This window comes from Hemitrygon akajei, chromosome 22 (genome assembly GCF_048418815.1).
Source record: "Hemitrygon akajei chromosome 22, sHemAka1.3, whole genome shotgun sequence".
NCBI classification, from domain to species: Eukaryota; Metazoa; Chordata; class Chondrichthyes; order Myliobatiformes; family Dasyatidae; genus Hemitrygon; species Hemitrygon akajei.
In genome coordinates this window covers 58,839,688-58,860,437 of record NC_133145.1, presented here as the reverse complement: position 1 = coordinate 58,860,437, position 20,750 = coordinate 58,839,688, and the positions used below count along the sequence as shown (strand labels likewise).

The window sequence follows — 20,750 nt, the reverse complement described above, 5'->3', positions numbered from 1 at the left end:
TCACGTCCTCTTGTTTGAATCTCCCCTACTCTCAATGGAAAAAGCCTATCCACGTCAACTCTATCTATCCCCCTCATAATTTTAAATACCTCTTCTTCAATGCCCTACCATTTACCATGTATGTCCTGTTTGGATTATTCCTACCAAAATGTAGCACCTCACACTTATCAGCATTAAACTCCATCTGCCATCTTTTAGCCCACTCTTCTAACTGGCCTAAATCTCTCTGCAAGCTTTGAAAACCTACTTCATTATCCACAACGCCACCTATCTTAGTATCATCTGCATACTTACTAATCCAATTTACCACCCCATCATCCAGATCATTAATGTATATGACAAACAACATTGGACCCAGTACAGATCCCTGAGGCACACCACCAGTCACCGGCCTCCAACCTGACAAACAGTTATCCACCACTACTCTCTGGCATCTCCCATCCAGCCACTGTTGAATCCATTTTACTACTTCAATATTAATACCTAACGATTGAACCTTCCTAACTAACCTTCCGTGTGGAACCTTGTCAAAGGCCTTACTGAAGTCCATATAGACAACATCCACTGCTTTACCCTCGTCAACTTTCCTCATAACCTCTTCAAAAAATTCAATAAGATTTGTCAAACATGACCTTCCATGCACAAATCCATGTTGACTGTTCCTAATCAGACCCTGTCTATCCAGGTAATTTATATATACCATGTCTAAGAATACTTTCCATGAATTTACCCACCACTGACGTCAAACTTACAGGCCGATAATTGCTAGGTTTACTCTTGGAACCCTTTTTAAACAATGGAACCACATGAGCAATACGCCAATCCTCCGGCACCATCCTCGTTTCTAATGACATTTGAAATATTTCTGTCAGAGCCCCTACTATTTTTACACCAACTTACCTTAAGGTCCTAGGGAATATCCTGTCAGGTCCTGGAGAATTATCCACTTTTATATTCTTTAAAAGCGCCAGTACTTCTGTTGTAGAGGAACACACCTAGTATAAAATGTTGAAAGAAATAAACAGTTGACAAGTCCTGATGAAGGGTCTCAGCCCAAAACATAGACTTTTTTTTTCTTTCTGTAGATGTTGACTGACCAACTGAATTCCTCTGGCATTTTGTATGTGTTACTTAGGATTTACAGTATCTGCAGAACCTCTTGTATTTATGACTTTAACATGTTGATAGTTTAGTGTTGCTTCTAGAATGTTATCCTACTTACACAAAACAAATAATGCCCAAGTAATAGAAGAGCCAAATTTTAAAAATCTTACTGTTGTAATGCCAACCTAGTGGTATTTTAATGAGTTGAGAACTGCAGGTCCATGCTGAAATAACACTTGAAGATAGGAGTGTTGCAGTAGCTATTTTGATGTACAGGCAGTCCCCGGGTTACGTACGAGTTCCGTTCCTGAGTCCGTTTTTAAGTCGGATTTGTACCTAAGTCGGAACAAGTACATCCGGTATTATTTAGCGTCAATTTGTCAAAAATTTGTCTTAGTATATAGAATATATTTTAACTTTCTATGCATATAAAACACTTAAGAAACGTATATATTCCAATAATTAAACCACTGCATTGCTTAGTAATAATTGTAGCTTTCATCGGGGCAGAGCCTTTCACGTGCTCCATTATTCTCACTTTATCCTTTAAAATTGTTCCGATCGTTGACTGACTGTAGCCTAACGATTTTCCAATGACTGATGGTGTTTCACCTCTTTCCAAACGCTTTATTATTTCCACTTTATTTTCAATCGCGATCGCTTCCTGTCAATGAAACAGAAACACTGCTGGCGGCGGGTCCCAAGCTGCACCGGCTCCCAAGGTCCGCTGGGTCCTAATACCACCGCACTGAGACAGGCTAAATGGGACAAGTGGGGGCTGTGCTGGGTTTGGGTATTTGATCCTTCACAATATTCCGCGTGGGAATTTAAACTGGTGGTGGCAGTGTTTTTTTTTACGAGGTCGAGTTTCAAGCTCAACATCAACCCGGCACAGATGGTACGGGAGTCACTGGATCGACAACCTGGCACGGGAGCAATCTGACACTGGATTGAACTTGAGCCCGGCGCTGATCTCACTGCGCCACCAGCCGACCGGAACTGGGTGGGGGGGGGTGTTGGGTTAGGGTGAATCTTTCTAAGAAAAATATAAGCCAAATACAAAGTTAAACACTCAACACAGTGTCAACGGCAATGACTTAAAATGGCGGATGGCATTCTCCTTCCTCGGTTCATAATTACGAGTTGATGTAAGTCGGACGTTCGTATCTCGGGGACTATCTGTATTCAGAATGATGCGTCTGGATTTCAATTTGGCATTCAACACTATTGTCCCACGGACCTTAGTGAACAAACTCTTTGATCTAGTTACACAACTGTACACTGTGTGTTGGACTTCCTAGCCAACAAAACTCAGTCGGGATGCACAACTGCTCCTCCCTCCCCATTGCTCTTAACGTGGGTTCCTTCCAGGGATATGTGCTGAGCCCATTGCTGTACACTCTCCTCACACAGACTGTATGGCCAAACACTCAAGTAATTATGTCGTCATTTGCCGATGGCACAGTGATGAGATGGCCTACAGAGAAGAGCTGAAAGAGCTAGAAACTTGGAGCCAATCCTCAATGTCAACAAGACAAAGGAGATGGTTATTGACTTCAGTGCACTACTCACACCCCTCGTTACATCGGTGGCATAAGCAGTGGAAACAATGAGCAGTTTCAAACTCCAGAGAATGTACATCCCATTTAACTTATCATGGTTTCAGAATACATTCTACACAATCAAGAAAGCTTACCAATGTCTCCTACTTTCTGAGGAGACTGAAGAGAGCTGGACTACAGACACGTATACTCAAACTCAAAACTACTCAAACTCATAATAAAATACAGTATAGCAGCTGTCATGTCTTCTTTGTAACTGCATCAATATGTTGAGCCCCGGGTAAATTTTCAGTGATGTTGACACCCAGGAACTTGAAACTGCTCACTCTTTCCACTGCTGACCCCTTGATGAGGACTGGTATGTGTTCCCTCAACTTCTCTTTCCTAAAGTCTACAATCAATTCCTTGGTCTTCCTGACATTGAGTGAAAGGTTGTTGTTGCATCACCATTCAACCAGATAATCTATCTCACTTCAATGCACAGGAGAGAGCATCCTAACAAGCTGTATCTCTTCATGGAAGGCAAACAACACTACAGCAAACAGGAAGGTCCTAAAACTGTCCAATGCATCACCAGCACCAACCTATCTGTCGTCATAGATGTATATACAGAATAGTGACGGAAAAGGGCCAGTATTATCATGAAAGGTCCTGCCTACCTTGCTTGTGGACTGTTTGACGCACTCCCATGAGTGAGTGCTACGAAGCATCCACACCAGGACCCCCAGGCTCAAAATCAGTCAATTTCCCCAAGCCGGAAGGTTGATCAACACTTCCACTTACTAACCCACCCCACCACACTGCTAACCACCACTACTTTATCATGGCCTGTCAGTCATCTTATGTACAGACACTCCTCCGCCTAGCATTACTTTATAGACTTACAATCAACCAATGTATATAAGCTATCTTGTATGTTTGTGTGTGTGTGTGTATATATATACATACATATATATATGTATATATATACACACACACACACACATACACACACTCAAAATTATTATTATTCTGTTCTGTATCTCATTGGTTTTGTTTTCACTGCATCGGATTCAGGGTAACAATTATTTTTTTCCCCTTTACACTTGTATACTGGAAATGACATTAAATGATCTTGAATCTTAAATCAAATGCTGTTTTGCAGACACATGTTTGTGTCATGGCAGCTATAATTTGGAACTGTTTCCTGGTGTTATCTATAGTTATTTCCAAGTGTTATTTTTTAAATTTATAACACTCAATACCCATTATGTACTTCCTATAGATTTTTGTCATGTTTGATATTTGATTCTTTCAGATGCCATTGAGTTTAAAGATTTTTGTACATTAACTGTGTTTTTGCTGTGATTTTTGGTTTAGTGAATGGATGTATTTAAAGAAAATTTCTGAATGCCTTAGCGTTGTTGCAAATTTTAAGAAGGTTTATGACATTAGCAATAAGAAATATGATGTGTACTTAGGTTTTGCAGTAGTTTGGCATGTTCATCTAATCATGATTTATCATGGAATAAATTCAAGTTGATACTAATGCACTGACAATTAGTGCATAGTTTTTATCCATTTCTGTAACATTTGTAAGAGGACATTCTTCTAGATATTCCTCATAATTGCACTTGTAACTTTTGTTTGATCTAGTAAGTTCCATTGTTTAAACCATTAATTAAAATACTCATACCTTAATAAGGTATAGAAGTTCTTCTAAAATTAAGTATACTTTTCTTTTGTATTTCTAGTGTTATGTGCGAAGAATTTGGTGAAGAAAGACTTCTTCAGTAAGTATTCTAGCTAGTTAACATCAGACAAGCTGCTTTAGCAATATTATTAGCAACTTTCTTTATTAAAAAAAGTTAGTAGGACAATGTACTTTAAAAATGTTCTGCATACCATTCTAATAAGTAGAATTAAGTTAAAATAATTGTCAGAAATCTGTTCAATTTATGGTGCAGTGTTACTGTAATTGTAGGTTACATTCTAAGGTATGAGTGAAGGCATCATAAATTTACAAGAGTGTATTTAGACAGATTGATATTTTCAGATTGTGTTCTGATATGATATTAGAACCACTGAACAGCACAATTAAAATTCCGATAATTTGGCTGTCATTAGACATTAGTCTTGCTAGACTAGCAAAATTCCTGAACTATTGGATGTTACTATGATTAAAGCACAGATTCTATTTAATTGTAGTAAGTTTCACAGCAGTTAAAGGAATCTTGCAGAGAACCCAATGAATCTAAATGGGTTAGAAATAAAAGTTTCCTTTGGACTGGGCTGTGGATGCAAACTTAAACCCATTCTTGACTCCTGGAGTTCTGGACATCAGCGCCAGTTACAGCCAGACTTCCTGATTGTAAAAGATCAGGATTTCTGAACAATTAGATGGCAGCTTATCCAAGGTTTACTGTATTCACTGAAATATTCAGTACTTGTATCATGAAATATATGTGCAGCTGCATGTTTCAATTTTTGCTTTTCTTTCCTGCTCTTGTTTGCACTATCTGTCCCCTACCATCACCTTCACCACTATTTTTTAACATAAGCAGTTTCTGATTATTCAGCCAGTGGTGTGACTCCAAAGATGCTGGCAGTTCCTGCTGCACAACCTAGCCAATATTTACATATGAACTTCAATAATGAAAGCTGACTGGGTTTTGATTCGAGGGCTATGTATCCAAGAACCCATACCTTCCTTGCTCACAGTTCATACACGTAATTATATTAGGAGTCTACTTAAACTTTTGCTCTGTGTGTTTATCTCTAGTCCAGGGACAGTGTAGGCAGATCTACCATTAATTTGTCAGGTAGTATCCTGTGTTTTAGATTCAGATTTATTTATCTCATGTACTTTGAAGTATATAGTGTAATGCGCCATTTGTGTTAACAACCCAAGTGCGGTATGTGCTGGAGCTAGCCTGCAAGTGTTGCCACAGATTCTGATTCCACGATATTCAGAAGCACAACACAAGCAGCAACAACAACAGCGACAAAACAAAAACACCAGCAAAGCAAGCCCCTTTTAATTCAAACCAAGGACAATTAAGGTCTTAGTCCTCCTGGCGGATATAGATAGATAGATACTTTATTCATCCCCATGGGGAAATTCAACTTTTTTTCCAATGTCCCATACACTTGTTGTAGCAAAACTAATTACATACAATACTTAACTCAGTAAAAAATATGATATGCATCTAAATCACTATCTCAAAAAGCATTAATAATAGCTTTTAAAAAGTTCTTAAGTCCTGGCGGTAGAATTGTAAAGCCTAATGGCATTGGGGAGTATTGACCTCTTCATCCTGTCTGAGGAGCATTGCATCGATAGTAACCTGTCGCTGAAACTGCTTCTCTGTCTCTGGATGGTGCTATGTAGAGGATGTTCAGAGATGTTGAGATGCATCTCAACAAAGCAATTAGTGGCCCTGGAATTGGTTTCTGTAGTGGATTGAATCTTCGTTGTTTCACCAGTTACTCATTTGTCAGATCAGTTTGACCCATTTTACACTATTTTTAATGACCACTCTTGTCACTGTTACCATCTATGATGAAAATGGACATGGGTTCAAAATTTCAGCACTGAGCTTATGGACCTTTAATGTATTTTAAGAGTAATGTATTTTGGAAAAATTAATTGCAAGAAAGGTTTGAATGACTTGATGTGCTAATATTTGGTTGAAAAAGATTGTCTTGGTCGTTTTCATCATACATTGTAATGACTTATGATTTGGAAAGAGAAATAACGTGAAAAGTTTAATTATTATTGGTAGAAGTTATTAGTGTAGTAAAGCAGTACCGGAACAAGTCCTTTAGCCTTTCATATCCACACTGACCATAAAGTAACATTTTATTCTGAGCCCATTTACTAGCACTCGATATATAGCTTTTTATATAGCCTGCTGCCACTTTCTCAAGGGGAAGTTGAGGGTTTTATGTGGACTTGCCAGAAATGTACAGGTTCCAAAACAGATTGTATCAAAGCTACTTCAATTCGGGTATTGCTATTGGTTATCGGAGCACTAATTCTCAGCAAATTTTAGTTTATTATTTCTTCCTCCCCCTTTATTTTCCTACATCAAACTTAAAGGAGCCTAACTCAAATATACTTCTCTTCCACTGAGGTGGGGTCAGGTGGACATACAAATGTTATGATGCAGAATATTCGCGGTGCATCACTGTCTGGTATGGAGGGTGGGGGCTACTGCACAAGACCAAAAGAAGCTGCAGAGGGTTGTAAATTTAGTCGGCACCATCTTGGGTACTAGCTTACAAAAGTACCTAGGACATCTTCAAGGAGCGGTGTCTCAGAAAGGTAGTGTCCATTATTAAGGACCTCCAGCACCCAGAGCATGCCCTTTTCTCACTGTTACCATCAGGCAGGAAGTACAGAAGTCTGAAGGCACACACTCAGTGATTCAGGAACAGCTTTCTGGTTTTTTTTTGCACAACTTTTAATCTGTTCAATATACATATAGTGTAATTGATTTACTTTTTTTCTATATTATGTATTGCATTGAACTGCTGCTGCTAAGTTAGCAAATTTCATTTTATCTTAGAAAACAGTTCAATATATCAGGGACAAAATAACTATTTTCTGCTGATTGAAGGCCTGTTTGATTTGTCCAATTCTGTTGAGTTATTTTGTTCTTCACCAAGATTAAAACTTGTTCTTTGCAGATTCCCTTTGTTATTTTGTCAGGTAGAGGACTGTGCTCTATAATTGTCTTGATATTTTGTTAACTTTGCTTATTCAGTTGTTTCATATTGGCTACATGCAGCAGTATTGATATCAAATTTCTGTCCATCGACTCCATGGATTGATTCAGCAATATGTAATGCTGAAAAGCAAAATACTCCTTGTACCAGAAATCAAAGAAATAAGCGCAAGAGGCATACATCTTTCAGTTATAACCTTTAGAGTGAAGAGGTTAAGAATTTGTGTCGAGGCTCAAATGCTGGAAGAAAGATATGCTTCAAAATTACAAGTGAACACACTCATTTGGTGCTGTGCCCTGTCATGTGAACAACTTGCTGCCTTTTGTATTGAGAAAAAGTTTTTAATTGAAAGGTGTGTAACTCTATGCAGCATTATTATTTCTAAGAATAAATACAATTCTATACTTTGTAGTAATCACTTTCTATCAGGAAATGAAGGTAACATTGTAACAAGAAAAAACCAATGATAGCATCTTGTTTCCATTTAGGACTACCTGATCCCTTTGCGAAAATAGTAGTGGATGGGTCAGGCCAGTGTCATTCTACAGACACAGTAAAGAACACCCTAGACCCAAAGTGGAATCAGCATTATGATCTGTGAGTATCTGATTAAATTCAAAAATTATTCCTGCAACCAAAAAAGTGTTTGTTTGAAGACATGTGATTTAAGTTTTAAATATAGTACACTGTGTAGGATGGCTTTCTATGGAAAGAGAAAAATTTAATATTTCTTTGTGGTTTGACTAGTGAGTTCTTATTCTACCTGCTGACAAGCATCCAAGAATCAGACAATTTAAATATCTACCCAACAGTTCTTGAATGACATTGTGTGCGTGTAGTACAAATCATAACTGAAGACAATTATTTTCAAGATTCAAGAATGTTTATTGACATTCTTCAGTACACATGTGTAAAGTAGAGTGAAGTGATGTTACTTGTGATTGATTCATCATAAAATCACAATAAGCAAATATCCAATAAATATAAATACATGATTAGCTTAGTTTCTTCACAACTGTAGAATTTTGATTTTATTGAAATAAGCGCATGAAGCTGTAAATGTGATTGTTGAGTTTATTCACAAAGCAAACGATACAGCTTTGAAACCCAAAAACTTCTATAGTTGTACCATGGAGCATTCTGACAGGCTGCATTACTGTCTGATATGGAGGGGCTACTGCACAGGACCAAAAGAAGCTGCAGAAGGTTGTAAATATAGTCAGCTCTATCTTGGGGACGAGCCTACAAAGTACCCAGGACATCTTTAGGGAGCAGTGTCTCAGAAAGGCAGAGCCTATTATTAAGGACCTCCAGCACCCAGGGCATGCCCTTTTCTCACTGTTACCATCAGGTAGGAGGTACAGAAGCCTGAATGCACACAATCAGCGATTGAGGAACAGCTTCTTCCTTTCTGCCATCTGATTCCTAAATGGACATTGAATCTTTGGACACTACCTCACTTTTTAAACATACAGTATTTCTGTTTTTGCATGTTTTTAAAAATCTATTCAATATACGTAATTGATTTACTTATTATTTTTATTATTTTTTTCTCTGCTACATTATCAATTACATTGAACTGCTGCTGCTAAGTTAACAAATTTCATGTCACATGCGGTGATAATAAACCTGATTCTGAATAACAAAGATAGAATTGCGAGATCAGTAGTGGGGAGAGAGTCACCCCCAGTGATCCAAGGTTACCATGTTGATTAAATTTTAGGTTTCAGCCTGCAATTTCTGTCGTATGTTTTGCTGTCCCCTGCCAAATGACAGCTGAAGCTCCAATACTGTGGTAAGCAATAGTGTAAAAACATCAAGAGAAGGTTTAGATTTTATATTTAAAAAAAGCTTGCTTTGTCATTAAGATCCAGATTCCTGGTACTGAATCTCAGTGAAATGTCAGCTGCCCTTAAAGATGGTAATCAAATTAAATCTATATTGATCCCACCCCCAATTCACATCATAAGAAGAGGAAGTACTGGCACTTTTAAAGAATATAAAAGTGGATAAGTCTCTGGGTCCTGACAAGGATATTCCCTAGGACCTTGAGGGAAGTTAGTGTAGAAATAGCAGGGGCTCTGACAGAAATATTTCAAATGTCATTAGAAACAGAGATGGTGCAGGAGGATTGGCGTATTGCTCATGTGGTTCCATTGTTTAAAAAGGGTTCTAAGAGTAAACCTAGCAATTATAGGCCTGTTAGTTTGACGTCAGTGGTGGGTAAATTCATGGAAAGTATTCTTAGAGATGGTATATATAATTACCTGGATAGACAGGGTCTGATTAGGAACAGTCAACATGGATTTGTGCATGGAAGGTCATGTTTGACAAATCTTATTGAATTTTTTGAAGAGGTTATGAGGAATGTTGATGAGGGTAAAGCAGTGGATGTTGTCTATATGGACTTCAGTAAGGCCTTTGACAAGGTTCCACACGGAAGGTTAGTTAGGAAGGTTCAATCGTTAGGTATTAATATTGAAGTAGTAAAATGGATTCAACAGTGGCTGGATGGGAGATGCCAGAGAGTAGTGGTGGATAACTGTTTGTCAGGTTGGAGGCCGGTGACTGGTGGTGTGCCTCAGGGATCTGTACTGGGTCCAATGTTGTTTGTCATATACATTAATGATCTGGATGATGGGGTGGTAAATTGGATTAGTAAGTATGCAGATGATACCAAGATAGGTGGCGTTGTGGATAATGAAGTAGGTTTTCAAAGCTTGCAGAGAGATTTAGGCCAGTTAGAAGAGTGGGCTAAAAGATGGCAGATGGAGTTTAATGCTGATAAGTGTGAGGTGCTACATTTTGGTAGGAATAATCCAAATAGGACATACATGGTAAATGGTAGGGCATTGAAGAAGAGGTATTTAAAATTATGAGGGGGATAGATAGAGTTGACGTGGATAGGCTTTTTCCATTGAGAGTAGGGGAGATTCAAACAAGAGGACGTGAGTTGAGAGTTGAGGGGCAAAAAGTTTAGGGGTAACACGAGGGGGAACTTCTTTACTCAGAGAGTGGTAGCTGTGTGGAAGTGGTAGAGGCAGGTTCAATATTGTCATTAAAAAAAATAAAATTGGGTAAGTATGTGGACAGGAAAGGAATGGAGGGTTATGGGCTGAGTGCAGGTCGGTGGGACTAGGTGAGAGTAAGTGTTTGGCACGAACTAGAAGGACCGAGATAGCCTGTTTCTGTGCTGTAATTGTTACATGGTTATAACTGGATCCATCACAATGTTAATTCTTACAAGAGCAGGCCAGAGCCTGGGTTTCCTCTGGTGAAGTTTTGCCTCCCTGCTTTCTTAAGCCCTTCCACAATTTACAACACTCAAGCATATTGACAGCATTTGGAGTGTATTGCATCCATCTGCTAAACATTCCATTTCCATCACTATTGGTGCGCGATGACTGCTGTACCACTATGGGAAAAGTGAATTGCAATTATTCTCTATGATCACTTGGGTCAGTACTTCCTAGATCTACGATGTGTAATACAAGAAGCTTTGCAGATATTCCAGAAGGCAGCACACTTGCATTATACATAGTCAATCTTCAGTTCTAATTTTTACAATTAAATTCTTTATCTCTGTAGCTGGGGCATATACCTATCTCCGTTAATCTGACACTTCAGAATTTTTGTGCCAGAGTAGCAGATTCTCTGAACTGTTAGATGTTAGGTATTTAAAATCTTCAAGCACTTTTAATTTGCCTTTGAAGATGTTACACAGTAGTATGATAAATGTTCCAGTGAACGCTGTATAGGGAACACAGGCAACAAGGCCTTGACAAGTTGCAAGAGAAGTATACCCAGATGGTTTGAAAAGAAGTGTGGAAACTAGGAGCCATATAACTGGAAGTGGAGCATGGGAACTGGGGAAAAAACATCAGCAAACATCACCTGGTGAGCCAGATGCAGAACTATCAGGATTTCTGAGCAGTTGGATACCAGAATTTTGATGTATACTATTTCCACTGCAGAAATATTTTCCTTCCTTCACGAAGAGTTTGTCCTTGCCATAACCAAATTACGAATCGACTTTTTCACCAAGTACTGAATCTACCGGAGAAGCTATCATTGAGCAATATTGCTTTTAAGTGCAATGTAAAATAATCAAAGATACTATTTTAGAAAAAATATCGTTCCTGATCTAACAGTAATAATAGAATAGGAATGATACTGTGGATTTGTGTAAACAATGAGCTGCATTTTGTGTGTCAGTCCCTGGAAAACTCTGTAGACTACCATAATCAGACTGTGACTGGCCTATGATACATGCAGTGTAACAGGAAATAGCTTACATGCTTTGGATGACAGATGGTGTCTCACTGGTAAAGTGCCAGCTTGTTCATTTGATTGCTTTTTCAAGATTAAAACAGATCAAGACTGATACGCCTGCAGAATGTTACTGGTAAAAGCAGATAGTTGTACATATTTCGCTGTGGTTTTCTCCAAAATTAAATGCAGACACGAATACATAATTGTACATGGCTACAGTTATAATATAAAGCCAGTAAACTAGAAGCCCAGCATTGCAAAAAGTTATCAGTGTACAGTAACACAATTGGTCTTTTCATTTGTATTATCCATTAGGAATGAAGGAATAAATTTAAGCAATAAATGTCCTATTTCTGAAAATAAGATGTACATCTTTATAGTTTCCTGTAAATTGTGGCTCGTGATCAATATCATTTGGTTACAAACTTGCTTGTTAGATGGTGTCTGTTTCATTTGCAGGTTGGGTATATTATTTAATAGGGTGTAATTTGTCATTTCCTACAGTAGGTCAGACACTCACCTATAGAATCAAATAGAGCAAACAATCAATTTTCACATGCCAAGTAATTGAAGTGGTTGATATACTGCCTGAGATTTTTCTTTTTATGATTTTTTCAAGTATAAGATACAAGGTAACCAAAAGAAATATTGTAAATATTGAGAATGATGTGGAACTTGAATGCTGCTGGTTGTTGGTATTAGGTTGCTGCCTCTGTTTGTTTGTTTACTATGCTGATTAGAGAAACTATTGGAATTCTTTGAGATTACAAGTAGGATAGATAAAGGAGACAAAGTGGATGTTGTATATTTGGACTTTCAGAAGGCCTTTTAACAACGTGGCACACGTAAGGCTGCTTACCAAGTTAAGAGCCCATGGTATTACAGGAAGTGATAAATGAAATACAATACTGGAAAATGCATAGTCATGCACTTTAGAAGAAATAAATGTGCAGACTGTGTTCTAAATGGGGAGAAAATCCAAAAATCTGAGATGCCAAGGGACTTGGGAGTGCTTGTGCAGAACACCCTGAAGGTTAACTTGCTGATTGAGTCAATGTTGTGGAAGGCAAATGTAATGTTAACATTTATTTCAAAAGGTCTAGAATATAAGAGCAGAGATGTAATGCTGAGGCTTTATAAAGCACTGGTGAAACTTCGCTGTGAGTATTGTGAACAGTTTTTGGCTCCTCATCTAAGAAAAGATGTGATGGCATTGGAGAGGGTTCAGAGAAGGTTCATGAGGATGATCCCAGGAATGAAAAGGTTATCATAGAAGGAATGTTTGATAGCTCTGGGTCTGTACTTGCTGTAATTTAGAAGGATGAGGAGTCGGAGGGGGGGGGGGGTATCTCTTTGAAATCTTTCAAATGTTGGAAGACCTAGACAGAGTAGATGTGGAAAGGATGTTTCCCATGGTGGGGGGAGTCTAGGACAAAAGGGTACAGCCTCAGGATAGAGGGGTGTTCATTTAAAACAGATTCGGAGAAATTTCTTTAGCCAGAGGGTGGTGAATTTGTTACAACAGGCAGCTGTGAAGGCCTGTTGTATTTAAGGCAGAGATTGATAGGTTCTTGATTGGCCACAGCATCAAAAATTACAGGGAGAAGGCCAGGGAGTGGGGCTGAGGAGGGAAAATGGGATCAGCCATGATTGAATGGCAGAGTATACTTAATGGGCCAAATGGCCTAATTCTGCTCCTATGTCTTATGCAAATACAAATTCTGCCCATCCCTAATCAAGATATTGATGACTATTTGTGTGGGATCAGTAAATTAGCTTCCTGTAAAATTGAACATCACTATTTTATTCTTCACATTTATACAATATGAAGCAACATCGCACATGTTATTTAGGATGGTTATACAGGTCGACTTTCTATAATCCAGCACCATTGGGGTCTGAGGAGTGCCGGATTAATGAAAATGCCGAATTACAGAAGGGTCGCATTAAGCAATTGCTGACCGCCTCATCATACCTTTAAAATATCATGTAAATCAGTACGTTAGATAATAATGAAACAGAAATATTAAGTGAGTAGCGAGTGAAATTTTAATAAAATAATATACTGTACAGGCACAGATAAATAAAAGGGTACAGGTAAATGTACAGGAATTAACTTATACAGAACAGTTGAGCACTTCTGTTTCTAAAGTGAGATGTTTAATATACCTTCAGGCAAAGTTACATGTCTGCAAGTGTGGGGTTGTCAGGATCATCAACATCTTCATCTTGAAAAATGAGTGAAGCATCAGGAACTGGTGCTGAAATTGACACAACAGTTTCTTCAAAAACTGTTGATGTTGGTGGCAGCACATCTGGGTGAGCAGAAGCAGAAGTTAGAGAAAGGAGGTCTTCTATATGCCACGTTTCACGCGACCGCCTGGCGGCTGGGGGTTTGGCATTGGGCTCTTCCCTCTTCACTCGCAGTTACTGAGGGAATCCTTGTTAGTTTCTTTTCCTTTGCTTAGTAATATGCTTAAATTTGGCAGGCTGCCACATCTCATATGAGGTTATAGGCAGAGGAGAACAGAGCGCTGGCCAGGCGATGCCAGAGGGCAGTGCATGACTGCTGGCAGGCGGGTGAGAAGGCGGACCGACCCAGCACATGCCAGCTCCCCCGCCGCTGGCGGATGAGACGGGCGGCCGTGCCTCACGCAAATGATATGCAGGAAAACAAGCAGGAATCACCTGTCTGTGCTTACAAGAGCGTGCCAACACGTGAGCAGATCTAGCACAACCAAAACAATGCGCAGCAGATTGGTGTGGTGGCCCGGGAAATTTGAAATTACAGTTGCGTGGAAAATTTGAAATCAGTGCTGGATTATCGAAGGAACTGGATTACAGGTGACCTCTCATCCTCTGTCTCTCCCAGGAGAAAAGGCCAAGTTCACTCAACCAAGCTGGGTAGAATTTGAAATCTGCCCAGCTCAAAGGGAATATATAGAAACAGTTATTTCTTAGTTGGTATTACATTCAAATGGTAACATTTTATAATATATTGTCTTTTCAAAACAGCTATTTTTCTCAATACTTTTAGCTGACTCTTATACTAAAGATGAATATTTTCCAGTGCATGCTAAACTCTCAGTAGTGTTGAAGAAAATGTTGCCCTGGTGACTTGAGTTTTAAATGGTTAGGCATGTTTCTGAAATTAATGCATTGGATTGTCCAAATAGAAATGTTATAAGAATGGAAAGGAATTGGAGTTCCAACTCTTAATTCCCCAACCATCCACAGCTATTTCTACTAAATCCTGAATGTCAAGGAAGAGGACTGGCCTTGTAGAATCATTATTTCTGTTCCATGGAACTTGTTTATTCTTATATTGCCTCTGCATTCTCCTGTTGTCATTTTTCCCAATTAAACTCTCCCACCATTCGAAAGGTTTACCTCTTATCACAGATCTGACATGTTCTGCCACTTTAACACTTTTCAGTTTTCAGGTGCCAGGTTGTTGATTATTGACAGATGCCTCCAATTGTTTTTCAAGCCATTCCCCGCAAGGCAGTCCTGTCAGGCCCTCTCCATCTTAACTCTCTTTCTTCACCCATTTAAACATATTCCTGTATTGAACAGTTTGCCATTTAACCAGACACATTTCCTCCTTATGCATGTAAGAACCCATATGGCTCTTAGATATACCCATCTTTCTCTAGGATATGTGAACATATCTAGTTTTGGTCTTCCCTTGATCCCCTTCTTCAGCTCCTTTTCTAGTACAGTAATGACTGAATCAGCACAGAAGGTCTTTTGACACTTCTCAAGACTGCATTTTCATTGATGTGAATGTGTAGTTCACAAGACTGTCCTATTGCATTCACACCTGTTCATGTATAATGTGAATTTTTGTAGGTTGGGGGGTTGTGGTCAAAACCAGGAGATAAACATAATTTCCTCCTCACTAATGCAGAAAGTATTCAGTGTAGGATTCTTGTTGCAAAGTGATTGACATAAGTTAACTTTGCCTGAATGTGTATTGAACTTTGGCCTTTCATGAATTTTACAGTTGCTTACTAGACCAACAAGAGACATCAGAGATTTTAGTAAATTGCAGATAATTGACAGTCTGACACCTTACTTGAGGAGGGTTAAGTCTCAGTTTATGTTGTGTAAGACAGTTATTTCCTCCTGTAGATCTGTGCACGGAGCTCTTGGTTGCAAGAGAATCATATCTTCTCGTGGGAGTTCACTTGTGGCTCTCACCAATTTTGAGGGAGGAGAATTGTTGGTGAGAGGGCAGTGAACAGTAGCAAATGAGAGGTGAAAGCATATCAGTGATTAAAGGTGGTGATGATAGGCAAAATGAAATATGGAAGGATTTAATGCAGAAAAAGCCATAAATTGTAGTTTCGGCATAAAGACCTTTTGACTTGTTTGAAAACTAATTATTTCAGTAAGCATTTGTAGTTAAGCTCAACCAAGTTATAATCAGCAAGATTGAACACACAAAATGCAGATTATACTGAGCAGTTTATCGATGTTTAGTTTATTCTGCAGTGATTTCTATGACTCGTACCTTACCTTACATACAAGGAATTTATTTGAGACATTTCTGTCTGGTACTGAAAGTAACCAGGGAATTCAGAGCTTGCCGGGTGTCCAACCCTGATTTTCCTTGTTCTCATGATTTATTCTAACAGGTTCTTTTCTTAAGACTATTTGCTCCTAACAAGGAGTAACCTTCCCATATATTCATAGTTAGCATTCTGGAATAGTTCCAAAAAGAAAGCATCACACACCCTAATAGTGAGCCTTTTCCTCCATGAGACATCTATTGTATATTTCCCTTGAGGTCTGACATTATCCTCTGGTAACCTTTAGGAAGAGGCTCCACAAAGGCGACACAGAACTTGGCTTTTGAATTTCCAAGTTTCACCAATTTAAAAATGGAATTGGGTAATTCTGAGAATCATGCATGTTTAAAGGAACATGGTTAGCGGAAAAGATTTTATTTAAAATCTCTTAATGTTGATAAAATGAAAACTTGAAACTATTTATGACTTTTTTCCCTTAAGATTAAGATTGACTTTTGGCTTCATTTCAGAACCAGCTAATAGAAACACCATTGTGTTTTAATATGTATTTTATTGTGTATTACGCAACAAAATTACAGAGGCTTATCTTTAGAATGTGTCTTAGTCTTGATGTAAACAAATTGAAGGTATCTGAACAGAAACTCTTAGATCTGATGCCTGAAATAGCTGAAAAATTTGATTTTTCATAAAAAGTTCTTGACTGACTGGGTGTACTGCTTACTCCTCTTACCTAAGCTATTTAATTTCCTTCCAGTTTACTCATTCTCATGTGCACAGCCCTCAGAATCTTTCACCACATTTTGTATTTTCTGCCCAGAATCAACAAAGACATTTTCAACTACCATCTTGTGGATTATTGAATTGACATATTTAATCTGTGGGCGAAGATAACTTGATTTTCTCCCATAATATGCAACTTTCTTCAAGCACTTCATCTAATCTCCTGCTTTCCTTGAAAATTTTCTTTGTTTAATCCGTTTACTCTTCTTACTATGCCATTTTCCTTTCTTGCCCTCGAAGACAAATAACATGGTAATTTTCATGGGTTTTTCTTTTCACCAATTGTTTTGCCCTCCACATCAGAAATAAACTTTTTGCCCATGTCACTTACTACTGACTTTCAAACTCCTAATTCTGCACTGCTATACACTATGTTGCTAATGTTGCTCAAGATCTGCCTCATGGTTTCCTCACCTTTGCTGGAGAACATCCTAGCACATGGAGAAAATGGCTATATTCTTTTCTTTCTCCTGAGGCCTCCCGTCCCATGATCCTTTCCCTTCTCCAGCTCTGTATCACTTTTGCCAATCACCTTTCCAGCTCTTAGCTTCATCCCACCCCCTCCGGTCTTCTCCTATCATTTCGCACGTCCCCCTCCCCCCACTACTTTCAAATCTCTTACTATCTTTCCTTTCGGTTAGTCCTGATGAAGGGTCTCTGCCCGAAACGTCGATAGCGCTTCTCCCTATAGATGCTGCCTGGCCTGCTGTGTTCCACCAGCATTTTGTGTGTGTTGTTTGAATTTCCAGCATCTGCAGATTTCCTCGTGTATATTCTTTTGTGTCTCACTTCTCCAAAAGCAATTACAACTAAATCAAAAGATATCCTCTCTATTCACTACTTCTGTTCCCCCCCCCCCCCCCCATCTTTTCTTGGATCCCACTTAATAGCTGTGGAAATAAGAGTAAATTCCATGTTTTGATAGTGACCTTTGATTTGAAATAACTTGGTCATTAAAAAAACTTGTTCTGTATTCTCTGACTTCTATCCAGTTGTTCAAGAATTTACTCCCGAATAAGCTAAAAATAAATTTCTCACTAATTCAATTATTTTATGTATCTTTCTCTTTCTTGCTCTCACTTTCTTGTATCAAAGGCCTGAATAAAATTGGCAACTTTTTAGTTCCAGGAATTTCTTCATCAAGTGTTTTGACTATAACAATTACTGTTTCCTTGGTACTAATGTTAATACCCTCTTGAAACCATTTAATTCCTGGAGCCTTGGATAAGTCTAGTCTCCTTATTATCTCCACAGCTATTTTTTTGTGACTTATCATTTTGTTATTTATCACTCCTGCATTGGATTTTCCCACTTCCTAATGGCTTAGTTACTTAATGCTACTAATTTCAGGGTTAGGTAACTTCTATAGTTAGCCAGCCTGTGGTGTAGTGGCATCTGCATCAGACTTCGAGGCGAGTGGTCCCAAGTTCAAAGCCGGGCAGCTCCTTGCATGCTTTCCAGCCATACTGGGATCAGCATTGAGCTGGCAACTCGGCCTCGTAAAAAAACAGATCAAAAATGCTAAAGAAACGGCAAGGTTGCTGCCTGATGTGCCTCAAGGTGCGGAATGGAACAGCAACTTCTGTAGTCATGTATCTACCTCCTCCTCTGAATTGAAAACTTCATTCCACCAATTGAACCCTTTTGTCCAGTCACCCCTTTGGCAGCTATTTTTCAACTGCTCACCTATTCTCCCTCTTTCATTACTCTTTCTTTTCCTAAACCACTCCTTTTGAATTATCTTCTGAAATCCCAGATTGCGATAGCGTAATTGCACTCCCTCTGGCTCGCTTTTTATTTCATAATTAATTTGTGTGAAATTCGTTAGAAGCACAGTATAGTTATGTTGATGTTCTATTTATGGTATTAAGTTTTTTGATATTTCAGTCCAAATATTCCACACTGATAGATGGAATTCTGTTTTGTCTGCTGGCTGAATGGAAAATAAGTTGGCAGTTTCGATGCATTCTGTCTTGGTGTCAAGTGTATTACCTATGTGTTCCCTGTGCAATTAAATTGGCATAGAGAAAATCCACTTTGATAAGAGGGTTCTCTTCCATTAGTTAGGTTTAGGTGTATAAGTACAAAGAATGAAAGGACAAAGCATGCTTAATTCCAATTAGGCTATATTTAACCAGAAAGTAATCAGAGCCATAAAACAAGATTTCTTTTTACCAGTTTATTTGCTACAGATCTGACAAATACAACTGTACTTGATTGAAAACAAGACACATTCTCAGGTGTTTGTAATAAAGTTTTACACTTGGATGTGCTGCAGCCCATCTCTAACTCCTACCAATGTATTGTAGTAACTTTTTAAGGTGTAACTTTTATTCTCGACAGTGTACATCAATTTCTCACGTATTCTGGTTAAAGTGATTTACAGCAGCAAATTCTTGCACTGTCATGTAGAGCCAAACTTGTTAAAAATAGAAGGCACTGAAAGAGCAAGTTTTTTTTTAGAAATAAGCTCAGCTTTGCTTTATAGTCAGCATCTTTCCAACAAGTTTTCAAGACTACCAAAGCATACAAATTTTACAATGTCAATGTCAGGCCTCCTCTGCAGTAGACAGGGTTGTCTGGTCACTTTGACTTTGGTGGTGGTGGGAGAGGGTTTGTTTCTGTTCTTTGTCACTTTCTACCCATCCTATCATCTGACCCTGCGCGAGACATCATATCCCTGAACTGGAACATTGAGCTATAGCGGGGCAAAAAGAATTATGCACCGAAGTATCATTGTTACTAAGGTTGCACTTTCTATAGACATTTATTGATGGTCCTGACGAGGGGCTTCAACTCAAAATGTGAACTGTTTATTCCTCTCTGTAGATGCTATCTGACCTGCTGAGTTCCTCCTGCATTATGTGTGTTACACTGGATTTCCAGTATCTGCAGAATCTCTTGTGTTCATTTATTGACATGGTTGAAATGTCTTGAAAAAAAATTAAATATCAGTAGTTACAGGTCTTTTTCCATTCAGAAATTATTTGCCTCCTGAATTTTGCAAATTACTCCAGTTATTACTAATTGAAATTGAGGTATTATTTTCCTGCAATTTTGTTTGCAAATTAGCTACGCATTTAAAAGCTTATCCTGTAGTCAGTGTTGGTATTATTAGACTTGACAATTACCCTCAGCATTGATGATGACATGCTTCCACTCTGGTTTTGTGATTTCTGTTGGTGATCAATAAAGCCAGAGCGGAAACCAGACTTCTACGGCTGGGGTAGGAGGTGCCTGACAGGGCAGGTGCATGAGTAGTTTGTTGCTCTTCTCTCATCATTTGCACAGAATTGCTTACTGCTCCAGAACCAAGGATTCTAATGTCTCTAAATGATCTGGATTGGCCTTGCGATAGTGATTGCCAAATCACAATTTTTCCAAGGTGGATTTGGTCATATCCTTGAAATTTCTCCTCTGTCCACCTGGTAATCTCTTCCTATGACAGAGCTTGGAAGAAAATGTCTATTTTGAGAATCTAGTGCTGGATTAGTAAGTGATGAGCCCTGCCCAGAGGAGTTGAGTGAATAACCAGCTCTTGGCTCTGGGAGAGGAGACCGATGCTAGTTTGATCCTTCTAGCGACTTTGGAGAATTTTGTAGTGATGACATTAGTGGCATCCTTCCAGTACTCTGAGATCCCTGTATCAGGCAGTGCAGAGCTTAGAACCATACATGAGAGCAATAATTACTGCTGTTCAATGGACTATGAACTTTTAATACACTTTACCCCTAACAATCAAAGTGTTTGCTGGCACACTAAAGGCACCAGTGAATTTAATTATTGA

The 20,750-nt window shown here is 38.7% G+C and overlaps 1 protein-coding gene across 1 annotated transcript in view; it reads left to right on the top strand.

The window, feature by feature from the left end:
- Positions 1-20,750, top strand: part of smurf2 (SMAD specific E3 ubiquitin protein ligase 2) — a 219,851-nt gene that overhangs the window by 115,832 nt on the left and 83,269 nt on the right. Inside the window, exons 3-4 of the mRNA XM_073026366.1 lie at positions 4,400-4,438; positions 7,865-7,973. Of these exons, the coding sequence (XP_072882467.1) occupies positions 4,400-4,438; positions 7,865-7,973 (148 nt within the window). The remainder of the gene's footprint in view (positions 1-4,399; positions 4,439-7,864; positions 7,974-20,750) is intronic.